The sequence below is a fragment of the Palaemon carinicauda genome, chromosome 19 (assembly GCF_036898095.1).
Source record: "Palaemon carinicauda isolate YSFRI2023 chromosome 19, ASM3689809v2, whole genome shotgun sequence".
NCBI classification, from domain to species: Eukaryota; Metazoa; Arthropoda; class Malacostraca; order Decapoda; family Palaemonidae; genus Palaemon; species Palaemon carinicauda.
In genome coordinates, this window is record NC_090743.1 from 27,079,811 (window position 1) to 27,099,240 (window position 19,430).

The 19,430-nt window shown below is 36.4% G+C and overlaps 1 protein-coding gene across 46 annotated transcripts in view; it reads left to right on the plus strand.

The window, feature by feature from the left end:
• Window positions 1–19,430, plus strand: part of slo (calcium-activated potassium channel slo) — a 608,128-nt gene that overhangs the window by 474,030 nt on the left and 114,668 nt on the right. For all 46 annotated transcript variants that reach the window (XM_068393381.1, XM_068393340.1, XM_068393345.1 and 43 more), the window contains 2 exons: window positions 13,055–13,207; window positions 17,342–17,497. In XM_068393381.1, the coding sequence (XP_068249482.1) occupies window positions 13,055–13,207; window positions 17,342–17,497 (309 nt within the window). The remainder of the gene's footprint in view (window positions 1–13,054; window positions 13,208–17,341; window positions 17,498–19,430) is intronic.

Consider the following 19,430-nt stretch of genomic DNA (forward strand, 5'->3'; position numbering starts at 1 on the left):
AGAAATCAACATTTAATCAGTTTCGTGAAGGAAATCTTATGAATATCAGGTGAGTATAGAAATCGGTAATGAATTCTACCATATTATCAAAATTCTGTTGTTTCATTTTTATGTGTTTTTTCATGAAACATTTTTCCCTTTGCTTACTAACATCCTTTTCCTATATATTATCATTAGCACATATTTTCTTTCAAAGTTCTCTATTCTCACAATTATTATTGTTTATATAGATCTATCCTAAAAGGTAATTGCCTTGCAAAACAAGCTTCCACACAATGGAATGCTTTTGTAATGAAAATAAGAGAAAACGAAAAGAATAAAATACTGCAATGTAAAAAGGTAAAATGCCTAACCAATACAATACTGTACAGAATGTACAAACAGTGCATTTAAGTTTGAAAGGCCAAGGCTTTGGTGCATGGCAATTAAAGATATCGATGCATACTTACAGTGCTAAGTTTCAAAGAATTACAGTACTAATATATGAAAGTGTTTTAACACATCTTTCATGTTTTAATCCAAGATACAGCATAGCTTTTTTTCTCATCCTTTTTACATTTCCTTTCTAACTAATGAGATTTTGGTCCCTGCCGATCCTGTTATCATCATTAAGTATTTTTCAATTATGTCCCTTTTGAGAGATGAATACATATTTTTATTTTTGCATATTTCATTTGACCATCAATTCTATGACTAGCATGTAGTTATTTTACGTTATTCTTATGCCGCTTATTTTTATTTTGTGCTCTGCCTCTCCTGTTATCTGCTTCCTCATTGATATTAATGACATCATTATGGAGGGTGATGGCATCGTCAGTTTTACCATGAAGTCGTTTGAGTCAAAATTAGCGTAATTGAAGTTATGAAAAATAACGGTACTGTACATTATTATCAGCCATATGCTTCGTCATCATTTAATTGTAGTTCCAATTGGAAGTTTCATTTTAAACATAAATAATAAAAATATTTAATTTATGAAGAAATAGGTCAAGTCACATAGTAATTTTGGTGCAACTTAGTTTTCTGAGGCCAGCTTAACCATTTTTCTTTTTTTTTTCTTTTTTTTTATATTTGGTTCAGGATCCAGTTCCTCTGGATCCTGGTTTGGTCTATCATTAGGTTGTATGCTAGAATTCAATCATAAAGTGGTTGCTTCAAAAGTTATTGGTTTATGGTTCGGTCCAATGAAATTAACATAAGGAAAAATAAATTTGTTAGGTGTACAAAATTGATATCAGTTTTTTATTTTAGTAATAAATGTGATGATATAAGCTGTGCAATGCACTCTTAAGTTTTATTATATGTGATTGAGATGCTTTTTAAAATATCTAATAACAAATGGCATGGATAAATTATTATTCATATGTTCTGGCACTATTTACAAACCCTTATGCTCTTTACAGTGTAGTGGAGATACATTTTGGCAGTAGCCGAAAATATCCGTTAAGCTTTTTGCAAGGTGTAACTAGCCTCTGCTAGTTGGTGAGGTGGGAGCGGGGGTAAACAAACCATCCCGCTCACACCTACTCTAGTAACTGAACATCGCTTTTCATTGCAGCTAGATAGAGTAAAGACGTAGTCTTGCTCTCCCGTCAAAATCTTTTAACCGGCTTACGATTAAAAGTAACTGGCCTAAAAAGAGCTTAAAAATCCCTTTTCTCTTCAGAGTGTGACCCCATACTTTCCTTAGGTATGGCCACCACCAGGGGAGTCTCTTCTCTTACCTTCCTTAGGGCTTTTGAGTCTGCCCGCTATGGAATATTTTCTGAGGGTGCTACAGTTAACTGCAGCACTCTCTGCCTCTGCTCCCCTTCGTTCCTGCAGCTCCAGCATAGGAACGAGAGGAGTGGTTAACTGGTATCTCTTGGGGTTTTCAGTCTGGAGGATTCCTTCAGGGTGAACCCAGAAACTAGCTTTGGCTATGTTTCATAAGCAACTTTTGATGCTGACCTTCAACTTGAGCTCAGCTTGTTAACGGGAAGCAGAGTGCATTGCCTGGAGGTCCACCTCTAGGTGTTGGACAACTTCCTCTTCAGAGGGAGAGTTAACCTCCACCAGGTGTTGAGCAACTTTCCCTTGCGAGGAAGAGTTACTCTCCAACAGTCCGTGTCCAGCAATCTTCCCGCTTACGGAGAGAATGGCTGACAACGGAAACAGGGGTTGGTTGCCTTTCTCACCCTTGGGAGAGACCATTGTCTGAGTGGTTTCTCCCCCAGCGGATTCCGCCGGCAGGATTTGGATTTGTTCATACCCTGCTCTAGCTCTTCGGAGCAAAGCTTTTTGGAACTTCCCGTCGTACAAATGAGTCTCGTGAGTAATTTCCCTTTGGGGTTGTTGCCGCAGATGGTGATACCTGCCGACCGATTGCGGTCACTGCCTTTCCCATCAATGAGTCTCGTAGGCTATAACTCTTTGTGGTTATTGCTGACATGGTGCCTGTGGGGCACAACAAAGCTCATGGAGTGTGAGGCCAGGAGCTGATACGAGATTCTTTTGTTGCGCATGCGCGCTCGCTCAAGACAAAACCCTCGGGCTATTACCGGAAATGGGAATGCCTGCCAACTGCTTGTGGCCACCGCATGCCACCATTGTGCCCCTAGGGCACAACGAGCCTCATTAGACATAATCCTGCAGGCTTATTTCCACAGGTATGGTAGCTATCTCAGGCTTCTCTTCCCAACGGAATGGAGGGCTCTTTGGAGCACTCACATGGTGTCAGCTTCCGACCACTTGCCATCTTCTCAACCCGTCTTGCCCTCAGAAAATTTTATTACACATGTGAAAACCCACGAAACCAGTCGTAGTTGCCACCACAATGCGTAAATTTTTTTCCAAGTGTTTGTTTACATGAAAGGATTGTTGCCAAATCTTCCTGGTCAAATTTTAGTAACGAAGCAAAATTTTAGAAATATTTCACACATTTCCCCGTTTACACATTATCATACCAAATTAATTATTGATTAAATAAAAAATTCTCTAGAAATTCCTCTAGGTTGAATATTTTTGCTGCTGTTTGTGAGACTCTATCTCTGGGCAGGTCATTGTTAGCTTGGTAACACTACTGTCAACTCACAGTGAGATGATTTTTCACGGTCCCTTCAACATCTATCTGTTTGTATTATTTCAGAACTTAGGCAACAAAGTCATTACCAAAATTTTTTTTTTTTTTAAATATGATAAATTAAATAAATGCAAAATCAACTAATATATTCTTGCGTTATCTGCTAGGATGCAGTTAATTGAGAAGCTTGCATGGCGGTGGTGAGCTATCAGCTGATCAAAATATACTAATCTCTTGTTACGTTCATTAAACAAAGTGTAGTATCACAATAAAGTTACTTTTTTTGCTTGTGAATGATAATCATAGGCTTATATGTGTGGTGAGTTTGAGTGCTTGTGTCATCACTGGTGTGTTGGAGGGTTGTCAAACTCCCCTATAAAACTTTATTTTAGTGTTAAGATGCAGGGTGATTTTTTTTAGTTATTTTTCAAGAATAAAAATGCGTCTTAAAACATGAGAAAAGTATGGTACTGATCAATTTCTTTGGGCAATAATGTTGTGCTTTATTGCATAGACATTCCTGCAAGCAACTCCATGAGCTCTGTGAGGGTGCTTATTCACAGAAACATGTTCACAATACTGTCTTGTTTTCGAACACAGGCAGTTCATTTTGCTAGTTGCATGTGTAACTCTCACAGTTGGATGCACACTAGTGAGAGATAGCAAGGACTATGTACTATAATATAATTGGAACCCCATTTTTGTAAATCATTAGATCTTTCAAATTTGATGGTTGTATTCTTGGGAGAAAGTCAGATTATGCATGACCCTCCTACTTTTCCGTAACCAGACTACCCTCAGTTTGACTATTTCTTCATTCTAGACAGTTTATCTGAAATATTTGCATCGGCTGTCAAAGTATAGGAAGTACTTTGACTCCAAAACTTCGCATAAGCGAGTCTACCCCCCACCCACACCCCGAGAAAACATTTGAAACTTATGCCAGTTTTCCTGATCAGAAACGGAGAAATACAAAACTTATTCATCATTTATAAGGGATTTCGATCATAGGAAGAAGGAGGTCTCGATTGCAAACATTGGTTAATATTCCCCAATTGAAATATATTGGGTTGCGGCCAGATGTTTGTCCCGCCTCGCCATTCCCGTCATGAGATCGGAAGAAATTGCCTGCTAGAGGAATTTGGCGGTCTGTTTAACGGGTCCATAGCTGGACATATGCATACAATTTTCTGTCTGACAATGGATTGAAGACGTGTCTCAATCTTGCTTATCGGAAGTAGTTGCATGCGATCGGTTGTTAGCAATCGATCTCTTGCTTGATAGCAATTGATTGTGAGATTTTCTGTAAAACCATCTTCCTCTAGAGAGTACTGGCTACTCTGGTGTTACCAATCTTGTAGCATACTTATACCCCCCATAGAATAGTTGCTTGCAATTGATTGCATGACTCGACGACAATCAACTTGAGATGTTTACTCCCGGCCCCCAACCAACGAGAGTTGATCTTTCACTTGGGAGTCAAGGTTCCCTGTTCCTCTCAATTGAACTTGCCAACTCTTAGGGGTGGAGCAACAGACACAATCCGGGGGTAGTACTGACTACCCTGTTGGATAGTTGGCTGACCAGGTAACTCAGAGCCCATCCCAGCTTCGATAGTTCAGAAAGAAAGACTTTTTTTCCCCTTGGAAAGGTTGCTGGTACAACCTGTCTTCTCCAGCTTTACTTGTCTTTTACGAGCGAATGTCTCCTCCTGTAGGAGTGCATAACGCTACTTGCCAAGCTTCTGCTGTAGGCGGATCGTATAAGAGTGCTTTGGGCCATACTGCTTTGGCGTGTGTGAGCACAGACCCGAGTCTCACGGGGAGTCTTTCACAGCGTTGGGCACCCATTCGCTGAACACTAGCAAGGTGGGTGGGTGAGCTCCTTTGCCTGAAGGAGGTTTGCATGTGATCTAGGTCACTTGCCAACCTCTTAGCAAGTTCGTAAGAGCCTACTCGCCCAAACACCATGCTTTGACATCGCATTTGCCAGGGGTGCGCACTATCTCGGTAGCATTCGCTCGTTCACCACGGCAGTATACTCTGGCAGTAAGACAGGAAGCAAAGGTGCCCATCACCTTACTTGTGCACACCCATACAGGTGCTCGCCAACCCTCGCCTTGTAGCGTTTGCATTGCCAACATTCACTTCGCTATTAAGTGGTTCAGCAATCGCTCTTGCTGGAAATTGCTGCTTTAGGACACACCCTGATTCTACCTGTTCGCCCTGCTTTGGTAGTGGGGGAGAACATACTGGTTTGTGAGGCTTGCGTAGAGCGTACGTGCCTCCCTATTGAAAACTCGTATGTTTAGGAGTGAAGATCAATATCTTACTAGGCAAAGTCTTTTCATTCAAAGAAATAATAGAGAAAGGGAAACTGGCAATGCACCTGTTTTCTGTTGCAAGCTCCTTTGCCAGCGTAGCAGTGACAAAGGTTGCTGGGGCACCTGGCCTCCTTGGAGAAACTGGTACCCAACAGCAACCTGCGTATTCGATCCCTTTAGTGGCAGCTGAAGACCTCTTGATCTCAACATTTAAACACTTTGAAAATCATGGTTATGATAGGGGCAGAGCAAAAGAGATACCTGAGCTGGTGGGTGTCCAGCACTAATGTGATCAGGGGAGTAGATCTCTCTCTTCCCCCAGAATTGATGCTCTTTACAGAAGCATGAAAAGAAAGGTTGGGGTGCTAACCTGTTGCATCACACAGCCTCCTGGCTCTGGTCCAAGTCTGAGCAACAGTGCTGCATAAAACTTCCTGGATATGAGGATAGTATTCCTAACCCTCAAGCAATTCCATCAGCTCCATGCAGGCCACTGTGGTTCCGGCTAAAGCGACAACACCACGAAAAGGGCATGTGTAAACAACCAAGGAGGTACTTTTCATAGTCCCTCTGCCATCTAGCTGTAAGAATCCTGAGATGGACACAACTCAGTAGCCCTATCAGCCTTTTTCATCCCAGGCAAGAGAAATGTGCTGGCGGGAAACCTCAGATTGTAAGCTCTGAATGGTCTCTGAACAACAGATAGCCAACAAAGTCTTGAGTTTGCAGGGGTTACACCAACAATCGACCTGTTCACAACGTTCCTCAACTGGAGATTTCCAGTGTACCTCTTCTGGTATCAGATCCCCAAGCAGTCTGGTAGGAAGCCTTCCAACATCAGTGGGACAACTTGGATGTTTATGTGTTCCCCTCATTCTTCATAGTAAGGAGTTTTCTGAATAAGGTAAGGGCATCGCAAAACCTCTCAATGACCCAAATAGCTCTGTTGTGGCAACATGCAGAATGATGCTCAGACATTCTGCATCTGCTTACAGAAGCACCGAGGGAACTCCCTCCACTTCCGGATCTGCTTAGACAACCAAATATGAAGATCTTCCACCGAGAAATAGCTTCACCATGACTTCACACCAGGAGGCTCTCCAGCAACTCCTCACAGTGCTGTGCTTTTCACAGGGGAAGGGGGGAAGACCTCCATGAGTCATCATTTGCCGTATACCAGGTGAAGTAGTCTGTCTTTTGCAGTTGGCGTCATAGATGGGTTATCGCTCTCTTCAGTGCCACAATTCCAATGATATCAGAATTTTTTTTGTACCTCAGAGATAGAAAAACTGTGCTCAGTCTCAGTGGTAAAAGGCTACCACTCTGTCGTGTGCCTTGCCTTTGAATTGAACAGAATTAACATTTCCTCCTTGAAGGAATAGTCCCTCCTCATGCAAAGTTTCAGGTGCATTTGCCCTAGTCGGTAGTCAGACTTGCACCTGCAAATGTAGTTCATGTCCCACATTTTTTGAAAGGAGTGCCTTTCAAACCACTCAGTCAGTCATTAAATTGTGACTTGACCTTGAAGACGGTTCTCCTTATAGCCCTGGCCTCCACAAAGAGAGTCAGTGAGCTACAGTGTCTGTCCAGCAACATCACCCTTTCAGTGGAATGGGGAGAAGCGACAGTCAGTTTTGTCATTGAGTTTCTGGGTAAGATTCAAAATTCAGCTGTAGTGGGTCTTAGGTTTAGGTTCTTTCATATTGAGAGTCTCCATTTTGTAACAGAAAATCCAGATCAGCTGTTACTCTGACTTGTAAGGTTGCTGAGGAAACACCTGAAAAGAGACTCTGGAGGTCGCCCTCAGATCAGTAGGCTATTCGTGACCACAGGAATGGTCAAAAGGAAGATAATGAAGAACTCAATCTTTTTCGGGATTAGGCAAGTGATTGAGCAAGCCATACAACCAGGCTCCTCTTCTTCCAGCTGTTGACCCTGAGTTCATGACATCAGGGGTGTCGGCACATTCCTGGCATTCATAAAGAATTTCTCTGTGATATAGATACTACAAGCAAGACATAAGCTCCAAGACATAACCCACAGAAACCTTGATACTTTTACCTTAGGACCTGTGGTGGCTGGAGAAAACGTGGTTGATAACATTTCAGCTCCCTTCGTAGGACAAGTAGCAGTTGGTTGAGGGCAGACATTACCCGCGATTAAGACTAGAAGGAATGTGCGAGTGACTAGCCACGTCCTATTTCATTCTCCCCTCTCTTATAGTGTTATCATCCGAGAAACTCTTCAAGTTGACATCCTTTAGCTGCAGGTGGGCACCATCGTCTCTTGTGTAACCCAATATATGTGTACAGTATATATTCTTTATGTCTGATCTCTAAGCGAGGTGGATTCGGGCAGTGTCAAAGTTAAGTGTGGAATTTAACTCCAATTTTATGCTTACCTTGGCAGGTCACACTTAAATTCTTCAACTTAGCCTGAATTGCCCAGGCTGTTAACACTCAGAGTTAACGTAGTGTGAGAGTGCCTCTATACGGCTTGCACGAAGCACAGAGTAGTACCTCGGGTCAATCACCAGTCAGTTTGTTTTTGGACTTCCACTTATCATGGAGTGGGTCTCCACTGTCAAGAGCGTAAGGGTTTGTATATAGTACTAGAACAAATAAGAAATTTGGAAATAATTTGTATTTTTCCTGACTATACAAACCTGGAGCTCTTTACCAATACTGGCCCCGCCATCATCTTCCCCCAGAAGTCCTGCCACAATTGCAAAGTGACGTTCAGTTACTAATGGAGGTGTGAGCATGGTTGTTGGTCTAGCCCCATTCCCCCCTTTACCAACTAGCAGAGGGTAATTACACTTCGCAAAAAGCTTTACGTTACGGCTAGCTTCAGCTATCACCGAAATATATCCCCACTCCGCTGTAAAGAGCTTCTAGTTTGTATAGTTAGAAAAAACACAAATTATTCTCAAATTTGTCATATTGTGTATATACAGTACTGTACATCTAATGCAGTTTTTTATATTCAAATGGGAAATCCTTTCAATGCACTTAAAATTATGATTGAAATATCAATTAAAATGATCATAAGAAATCTACATATTTCATGAATTAAAAGTGAACTGAAATAGAACAGTTGGAAAAGTTCTCCAATGTTATCGGCGCTAGGAAACGAAGCTTACTTTTCAAAATTGTTGATTAACAAACCATCGAGTGACATTATATGAAAAAATCATTATTTGGGTAAAAATTATTGTGATTAAGCCTGTGATGCATTTAGATAAAATTACACAGTAACTGCATTTACGCTGTATTTGTGTCTCTTTTTACATTAATTTTTTATTTGACGAAAAATTTGATATGCAAGTAATGATATAGTACAGAGGAAAAACAGTATACAAAAGAAATCAATAAGATCCAATACTTTGCAGTATTAATTTCACTTATTTAAGATAACTTCCTATTATAGCATAGCAAGCTACAATAATGAGAGATAAAATTAGGTTCACTTGATGGAAAGTCTACTGGTCAGCTTTATATACAGTAGTATGTGTAAATAAGGCTAACAGTGACATGATCCTTGTAATAATGAAAATAAAATATTGTGCAGTAAAAATAAACCATACTGTAATTCTTATGTCGTAAACAAGCAATTTCTATTAAAAAAATGTAATTGTAATTCTTCTGACATGCCCTGAACTTTGTTATTTTGATTGAAAAACAAAAATAGGAAATAATTTCTTGTTTTAATATGCAAAAAGTATTATTAATGAATGGATTATGTATACTTTCGTCCATGTGTGAAATCATATACACTTACGCACACATAACCGTTATTTATATGATAACAAAATGTCCAAAATCATTTTATTCATAGATTTTATAAAGCATCAAAATATTATAAATTCGATAAAGCATTCAAGTAAAATATAAGTTTGATAAGGCATTCTAGTATATTGTCATAAGTGCCCAATTTGAGAATTTGAGGAACAACAGATAAAATTAGACAGTTTGCTCTAAATCTTATCTCGTCTTTTCATTACTCAAACGACCAACTGGTTAAAATTCTGTGACCTTTGGAGACTTTGGCTGAATGTTCCATGAAGAATGAAAGTTATCCTGATTGGGCAGTGGTAACTGTGTCTTCATGTGGGCGTTTGTTGCTGTTTGATAGGGTTGATGTTCCAACCAGCCTTTTACGGTGTTATCTGTCGCATTTGTTGTACAGATGAGCGTTGTGTTACAGCGCATGGTTGTATTGGTTGTTTCATTCGGTGTATTTCACTTGTTGATCCTTTGATGTGGCAGTGCGTTGTAAATAACCTTGCTTAATCACAGACTGGTTGACTTTTTTTGTGGTTGATTTTTTGCACATTTTTTTTTTTTAGATCCTTGAGTATGCAATTCATACTTGAAATTAATCTGAAACTTTTGTAATGCACCATTATTAGTGTACTGTATTTTGTTATTTGGTTTAATTGGCCATAAAGATTAGTAATTGAATAATTTTTTTTTTGTTGCCACTGGTGTATCTTGTTGACTTCTTGTTAGCTAGCCTTGTTTTTAGCTATTGTGGAGACTGTAGTTTTGAGTCTTATGAATAAGTAAAAATTCAATTAGAGCTTGGTTTTCATACAGAACCTACTGCAAATATTTTTTGTTATCCACAATTCAGAAAAAAATTACAATATTGAATCACAAGAACAAGTGTTCCCTTTTATGATAAAAAAGTACTTTAGTATAAAAGAATACTTTGTTGATATGTATTTCTCAGGAAATTATGTATAGTGTATTGTTTAGATGAATAATTTTTGTTTACACTTTTTGGACCTCAAATCTGGTTGCCAGTCTGCAATCAAGCAAGTATATTTATGACACATTTACGGTGCTGACCATGCTGTGTAGATCCTGTTGTTGTCTCCCTGGGCCGTTCGTAATACCTCCTTAACTCTGTTCAAAACCTCACATGAAAATAGGATTTAATTCAATGTCGTAGACACTGCCAAAGTATGTCAAGTGCCATTCAATGCTAGCTGTAGACCAGAATTGCACCACTCCTTTTTTTTTTTTCAAAAGAGTTACTTTTATAAGTGAACATCCTTTGACTAATTTATCTATAAGTTTAAAATGTGTAAAGCACATCTTGTAGATATTGTAAGTTGGAAAAGGATGTCACACTTTAATATGTACAATAGATATTTGAAAAAAAAATTAACTTTTCCTGTGTAATTCTACCTTCTGGTGGCAAGTAGCATCTCTTGTCTGTACTTGTAATCACCTACAGAAATATCAGCTGATGCTAATGCTGCTTAAGTGGCTGGTATTGTGTGGTTGTCATTGTAATATCACATACCAGTAATAATCGTACCATTATGTGTTTTTCTCTCAGATGTGGTTGATTATTTTCCTCTTACCTATGCTGATCTGTTGTGTTGCTGTTTTGAAAATTAAGCCAATGTTGATTTTGTTTTATGTAGAGGGACTCCATTTTATAAAGCATACATTATCTAATTTTGACAGAAAATTACTCATTTTTTACCATCATTTTAACAATGCTGTCTTTACTTGAGAATTTAGAGAATTTATTTTTTTAGAATACAGTAGCTCTTTTTCATGATACAGTCAATACCATTTTGAACATACTCTATTCAGAGATAGCCATACAGTCACCGCATATTTTCTTGATTATTTTATTCAGCATTGTAACCCAATGGCTAGTTTTTGAGTCATACCCATTTTTTCATATCCAGAAGGGAAAAGATGCTAAAAAAAAAAAAATTGGATGGTATTAATATTCTAAGGGATTAGTTGCTAGTCCTTCACATAGTTACTTTATATCTCTGTAGATGTGTTTTTGTGAAATATTTGAGCTGCCTTCCTGCTGTATTATAGGCCAATGGCTTTTAAATTAATATACAGTAGTAAGTTTAGTAGGGTTTTTAACTGTTATCTGATGATGCTGGCAGATATAATTGTGCCATTTCAGAAAACATAGGTACAGTATTCGTAAAAGGGTCTTCAAGTTGCTAATTGTATGTATAGTACCTGATATATCCTATAGAAAAGATTTTTCATGGTATATAGGGTTAGTAATCAAAGCATTAGCTCAGCGTTTCAAAAGTTAAGAGCGTAACTTTTGTAGGGGAGCCGTTTTCCTTGCGATTCTACAGTAGTAAGTGGTTTAGGGCCATCTAAAAATTAAGTAGCATCGACCAAGGTAGCAGCCCCTAACCCCCCTTCAAAAAGCCAGAGGAAAAGACTTGTTATCTTACTTTTCACTGGGGCTGGTCATCGTTGGTAAGTAACAGTCTTTCAAGATAATGGAACCCTCTGCATGTTTTGCATGTGCATGTTGCCTGATCCCCAGAAACCTTGTGAATAGATCCCTCTTAGAAATCTTAACACAGTAGTCAGCATGAATTACAACCAAGTCAGTCATGAGGAAAGCTAATTGATCATTGTGGAATGATTTTATGTATAGTTTTTTGTCAGCAATATCTTATTGAATACCTCGGTTATTTTTATCCTATCTTTGATATAGATTACCCTTAAAATATGGATATTTTTTTTATATTTGTAAACATATTTGCATTTATGTGATATATTTTTATCCTTTATTGAACATGCTCGTATATATTTAATTTGACACTGTTGTATCAATATTAACTTCTTTAGATAAGTCGTCTTATTTCAAGTATTGTACTTTATTTCACATTTTAACTTTTTGGCAGCCTGCCATTGTTTATTTGAAGGAATGATATACCAGTATATGATTCTACATGAAAATATCCCTGAGAGATAACTTGTAATATCTGACAATATATATCATTACGAAATATCCGTGAGATGATAATGATCAGTACTGCTAATGGATGTAACATTTATTGTTTTGCCAGAAACAGCTGTTGTGATTGTGCAGTAAAATATGAACACATTGTTTACTATTTCACTCTCTACAATAAAGGATTAACTGTTTCCTTTTTTTATTTTTTAATCTTATTCATGAATTTACTTTTAAAGGAATTATAGATTTAGATTGAAATAATAAAAAGTACTTAATTCTATCAGATCGTTTAAAGTTCTAAAATGCTTTATTTCAAATACAGTACAGTAGTTACTCTTATATGAAAATTGCACTGCTGTGGAGGGGTAATGATTGCAGTATTCTTTGTGCAAGATAGATTCAGTGTTAAGAATTTATATTCATATTATTGTTCATTTTCTTTTACTGTACTGCAGTTTGAACTATGATTTTAAATTTCATATCCTCCACTTAAAAGAGTAACATTGTTTTATTTTTAGTGCTTCTTTTTCCTCCTGATTTATGTTAAAAGTTTGATCAATATTTTTTGCACTAGATTTTATAAAATATGTTGTGTATTTTATTGAATACTGCTCACTTGACTCTAATGTAAATGTGTTGAGCAGTGTGATTTATGAGAGCATTTTAAGACATGTTAATGAGGCTTGCGTTTTTCACATTTATTTCACCACGTGCAATTAGATTTTGGCTTCTTATCTAGCATAAAAATTTTCACATTCAGGTTCATTTTTTACTTTGCAACATTCCAACTTATTCTTTTAGAGTGTTTTACTTTGCATTTTGCCCATCCACTTGTATTTTCCATTGGCAGTACATATGAAATGGACAATCTCATGGTATTTTTTTTTTAGCTTTGTCGTTAATTGGTCTTTGTGTGTACGCCACAGGTCCATGAAGCCGATGCGTGCCTAGTTCTGGCCAACAAATACTGCCAAGATCCTGATGCGGAGGATGCTGCAAACATTATGAGAGTCATTTCCATCAAAAATTACTCTGATGATATCAGAGTCATCATTCAACTCATGCAGTATCACAATAAGGTTAGTTTTTTGGGTGCTAATTTGTATTGTTGGTGGTTGCTTTTGATAAAGCAGAAAAGAGTAGTAAAATGTTATGTGGTATAAAATAGCCATTATGAACCTCTGGACTTTGCCTTTGTCTTCATTTCATTGTATTCAAATTATTGGTAAGTCAGGTTAGAACTGTCTACTTTCAACTAAGAATGATTCATTTTGAAAGGGTCAGTGTCAGACAACAGTGAATAGTAAACATTATCAGACCCTGCCTTAACTAACTTATTTTAATATCTTTGAAAAATAAGTTTCCTTTGGATATATCTCATTCAGGTCAAGATATTTCTCCGTATTATCTTCCTTCTGAGGTGTTCCTACGTGCATACAAGTCCTCGTCCTGTAATAGAAATACAGTCAGCCCTTATTTTCGAGGTTAAGTAAAAGAGACACTCGCAAAAATCTAGAATCCGCAAATACTTGCTGCCCTAGGGTGGGTTAACTCTTAACCTAACAACATACTGCCCATTGCCTACGTATGGCCGACTAACACATTAAGTAACACACTTTATTACCTGAGGTTGTTTTTAGTTAGTTTCTATCACTGTATAAGTATTGTGTTAATTATTGATTACATTTCAGTAAGTGTAAAGTACATACAGTACACAGAGAGACTATGATACACATAAGTCATTGCCACATTTATACATAAATAATGTACTGTAACAATAAAAGACTGTTGATCCTATTGAATATAACAACCACTGATACTGTAGTTTATGTTACTGTAATATATGTACAGTACCATCACTACATTACAGCTTAATTAGTTTAGGTAACAGTTGTAAGTGTTCTCTGTTTTCGGCAAGTCAACTCTTGCCTTTAAAATTCACCGTTCACTATTTTGTATTTAGTACTAGTACTGCACAGTAGTTAATATAACAAGAACATTACAGTGGTACACAATGAATACACTAACACATTAAAAATTAAAAGAAAAAGAATCAGTACAGTACAGCACCACTAACTGTTTACATACACAGTTCTACGCAGTTAGTCAGAAGCATAATGCAACTCTTTGACCCATCGACTGTTTGGTATATGTGGTAGCATAATTTACATATCACATTTCATACTAAAATCACTGTAAGCACACTGGGTATGTATAGGTTTTTACATTATTATTATTATTATTATTACTAGCTAAGCTACAAAACTAGTTAGAAAAGCAGGACGCTATAAGCCCAAGGGCTCCAACAGGGAAAAGTAGCCCAGTGAGGAAAGGAAAAGTAAAATACTTTAAGAACAACAACACACCAAAATAAATATTTCCTGTATAAACTACAAAAACTTTAACAAAACAAGAGGAAGAGAAATAAGACAGAATAGTGTGCCCAAGTGTACCCTCAAGCAAGAGAACTCTAACCCAAGACAGTGAAAGACCATGGTACAGAGGCTATGGCACTACACAAGACTAGAGAACAATGGTTTGATTTTGGAGTGTCCTTCTCCTAGAAGAGCTGCTTACCATAGCTAGAGAGTCTCTTCTACCCTTACCAAGAGGAAAGTAGCCACTGAACAAGTACAGTGCAGTAGTTAACCCCTTGGATGAAGAGGAATTGTTTGGTAATGTCAGTGTTGTCAAGGTATGAGGACAGATGAGAATTTGTAAGGAATAGGCCAGACTATTCGGTGTATGTGTAGGCAAAAGAAAATGAACCGTAACCAGAGAGAAGGGTGCAATCTAGTACTGTCTGGCCAGTCAAAGGACCCCATAACTCTGTAGCGGTAGTATCTTAAGGGTTGGCTGGTGCCCTAGCCAACCTACTACCTTTTTCACATCACAACGTGATTTTGTACAAAAAGGACCGAAGTGGGAGATCCACACGCGAGGAGAGATGATGCAAGACCGAGGCTGAGTGAGCGAGAGATAGGGTATTGTGGTGTGCGGAGAGGGAAACATCACAATGTATGCCAGGTGCAAAGGAGCATGGTCAGTTTGAAATCATCGGGCCGCGAGAGTACTTATTAGAAAAAAGCGAATATGTGATTTTTTTATTTAAGTTACAGCATATGGTTCCCTGTGTCACGAAGGGACAAATTTTTTATGATAGAACCCTCAAATACCAAGGGCTGACTGTATATTTTTAGCATACTGTAGCTTGAATTCGGCCATTAAAGATTTAATGAGGTGTTGGTAGTTACTGGTGGGTTGCAGTAAGCCCCCCTTCCCGCCAGATCACTGAGTGGCCACTTTGTTTTCAGTTGCTGGATAATACACAAGTACTTCCAATGTCTCCAGCTGGCTGCTTTAATCTTTTACTTTTTATTTCATATAAACCTATTGACAGATTTTCATACGCAAGGGATATTAAGGAAGAACTGAGGTTTTGCAGTTTTTTCCTGTGGGTTATTTCCCTCAAGTAACCCATTGATGTTTGTTAGTTATAGGATGACGTATTTCAGCATAAGAGGTGTTATGATGAATCCATAGGTCTTCATGATACAGTACTCACTAAGTCCGTGTTGTGCCCATTGATACACTAGCCTTGGAGCAGGGAGGATAATATTTCATTGGTATTTTCTTGTCGTACTGTATTGGATTCCCTGTTCTAACCTTTCACAGAAAATTTCTTGGAGATTATAAGGTACATTAACCCCCCAAAATATATATTTTTTTCAAATATTAATTAAAATTTTAAAGTGGTCTTAACACAAAATAGTCTTATGCTAGTGTTAGAGCCTTAGTTGAAGCACACCAAATATAGTTCCAAATAAAGATAGGAGAAAACTTATTTTCTGCTCTCATTGTTTTTGCACCCCAGAATTTTTAAATTCCCCTATCATTTTCTTTGGTATTTTACTTAAGATTCTCTGTGTCAACTTGGAAAAAAATAAAAGCTCTGTTGATACAGAGGAAGAAAAGGCCACAAACTTCTCATTCCTCTCTTTTAAACTTTTTTTTGGCCAGTATTTATTTCTTGAGTAGGTAACTTATTTTTTACCACAACTTTTAATTTTATCATATCTAGCCGAGTTTTATTGTTATTCAGATTTTCTATTGTTTTATAACAGAAAAAAAACTATGAATGGTATACTGTAGCTCTAATATTGAGGTTTCAACAGTAATTTTAGAATTTCATCTATTTTCACTTTTACGCTAGTAGCCAACAAGATATGCAAAATATTAAGATTGTCAGAGTTAAAAAGTTAAATAGCCCAAGATAAAAAAAAAATCCCAATCTGGTTTTTGAATAACAAGGACAACCAACACTCCTAAACACAACGAGATACATGGAAAGATAAAGGAACTATGAAATACCCATGCCTAGATAGTTACCACTAACCTCTAGATTAACTCAATACAGTACTTAACTAGAGAAGAGGCATATTGCAAGGAAAGAAAGGAGATTTTTTTTTTATTTTAGGGTAGAGGTCAATATTTAAGTAGGATATACAGTACAAGCAATAGGAACATCAGGTGTGTAAGAAATAATACTTATTACTGTATTAAATGATTAAAATTCCATTTTGGTTAAGAAGATTTTAATTAATTTTCTGACTCTGGTTAGCCATGGATAGGGATTGAAATACTAAAATAGTAATGGTATAATAATACAATTGTTAATAATTTTGATGATACTAACATAATATGAACAATATGTTGTGGAAGAAAGGGATGTACATGTAGTGCATCCATTTACCTTGATTAATGTGCGAATGATTTATATTTAAGTTTGTGTATAAAGTAAAATCTACATAAGGTAGAATCAATTGAATTCTAAGAATGCCGTTTTCATCATAACTTCAGATAATCAAATTTAGTTGGAAGTGTTAAGTACATTGGCTGAAAGGTTTATAAGGGTAATTTCACACCCGTCTGCATATTTTCATATGAATTGTTATGTACAATATTGATATTTTCATAAATAATACTTTTCCGATAAGAAAAAAAATAATGCCATTTTGTGTATCATCACATAATTTTTAATATTTAATGCTGTAAAATAACACCATTTATTCTTATTCTTTCCTGTATATGCAGTATACTTTTATTTGAGAATCTTTATTCATTACCAAACTGTTAACACAAGTAAGTATCACCACGATATGTTTTGTTATCATTTTTGTTTTTCAGTTAACATATTAGTTTCCCTTTTCCAGGCCTATTTGTTAAACATTCCTTCTTGGGACTGGAAAAGAGGTGACGATGTTATTTGCTTAGCTGAGCTCAAATTAGGATTCATCGCCCAGTCATGTCTAGCTCCAGGTTTTTCTACAATGATGGCAAATCTTTTCGCCATGAGATCTTACAAAACTGTAAGTATAAACATCCTTCATTAGGCAATCATTGCTATTTCAGAACAGTGATATGATGTATTTTGAATGATAGTTTGTATTTATGAATACTGAAGAAGGCAGCTGAACTATCGACAGCAATTGGTATTTCTTTTCTAATACTCTTCATAGGGCAGTGTATCCCTACAGTATAGATCTATGAAGTTGCAAATCAGTTAGGATCTGTGCACAATACGTTCTATTGTATTGTTTTCTATGGAAATTCCGGATTTTTGTGAATGTAGTGACCCTAAGCAGACCTCGACGTATTAAGTCTTATTTTATTATGATGCTTTGTTATCATGTTACTTTTTGCTTTGCCTATTATCATTTGGTCAGTTAAGGAGACTACTGTATTTAGTCGTATATTGTTTTACAGTAAACTTGTTGGGAAGTTATGGATTTCTGAGAACAAATTCCTTATGACAATCTAATAGAAACATCATAAAGAGTTGTCTAGTTAGAGAGTGCTGTTAGAACATTTTAAGATATTTTTTTGATTGATGACCAGGAATCAGTTACGAATGCCAGGACAGCTTTTCATCAGTCTAGAATTAGAAGCCAAATTCCAGGGATTACCCTATGATTCCTGTAAATTACTGTAAATATCTCACTCTGGCTTTTCCCTAAGACTGGAAACTGGAATTGTTCTATAAATATAGCTGTATATTTTTTCCTATGTACCCATTTAAAGGAGTATATATATTTTACTTTAGCCATAAAGTTACACACAAAAATCAGTTAATATCCAATCTATCATAAGAAAATAGATTTAAGCAATGGGTGCATATTTCTTATGTTTCAACAATTCTAAAAAAGACAAATTATCAATATATTGAGCTCACCCTGCAAGTTAGTTCACTGTTAGCTGTGGGTGTTCATGACTTCTTATTTGACTCTAGCTGTTTGTATCAACAGGTTCTTTTACAGGTGATCATACTAAAGAACTATAATTCAGTAGTAGGACACACTACCTTAAGAGTACAACATTGGTTAATTTTAAATTACACTAATTTCTTAAGAGTATTAAATATTTGCATGCTGAATTAAGATGGGAAATATGTGCTTAAGAAAATAATTATTCTATCTATTGCAAGTAACTTTCCATTAAGTATGCTGTTAGATGGAAAATTTTAAGGTAATAGGGATATATTTTTGAATGGTAAAATCCTCGCTTAATATTGTGCAGTAAAGGGTTATGATTCTATGTGTATTAGGCATGTTCAGTAAATTTAGGTTATAGACAAATTATCATAATTCTGAATAGTTGGGAGAAGCTCCATTATGACCAGTAAATAGGACTCTTAATTCTTTATTATGCCATATCAAGATTTTCACATTGTTTTTATTTTTCTTAAACATATATTATCATTGGTGAATTATTTTCTTCCTAAACATTTCATCCTGTTAATAACATAATTGTGTCTCAAAATTCATTCTCTTATTATTTTACTGTTTAGGTAAATTTTACAGTTACTCTGAAGTATGATAGTGTATTTAGATGTTATCATATTTCAAATGTTAATTTTGCTGCTTTAAGAGTTTAAGGAAAATATGATCATCTTAAGGGTTAGTTAGTTGTTTATATCATAGTACTGTATTCAAATACCATTATATACTGCATGTGAATTTAATTCCTAAGTAGGCAATTGAATTAAGTGACAGTTTTATAGAAACAGATAGGTACACGGTTTAATAGGTAGACTTGGACTAGATACAATTGTTTTGTTAATGAGATTTATAACCTTTAAAACTAAAGAGCCTTAGTGTTGATTATCAAACAGAAAATTATATAAAGTATTGTACACTAAAACCTTTTTTTTATTAAAAAGAATATGTATATTGGTAATAAAAGTGTCACTTTCAAATAAATAGGTTTCTTAAAATTTGACATTATAAATAAGTTCTTATAGGC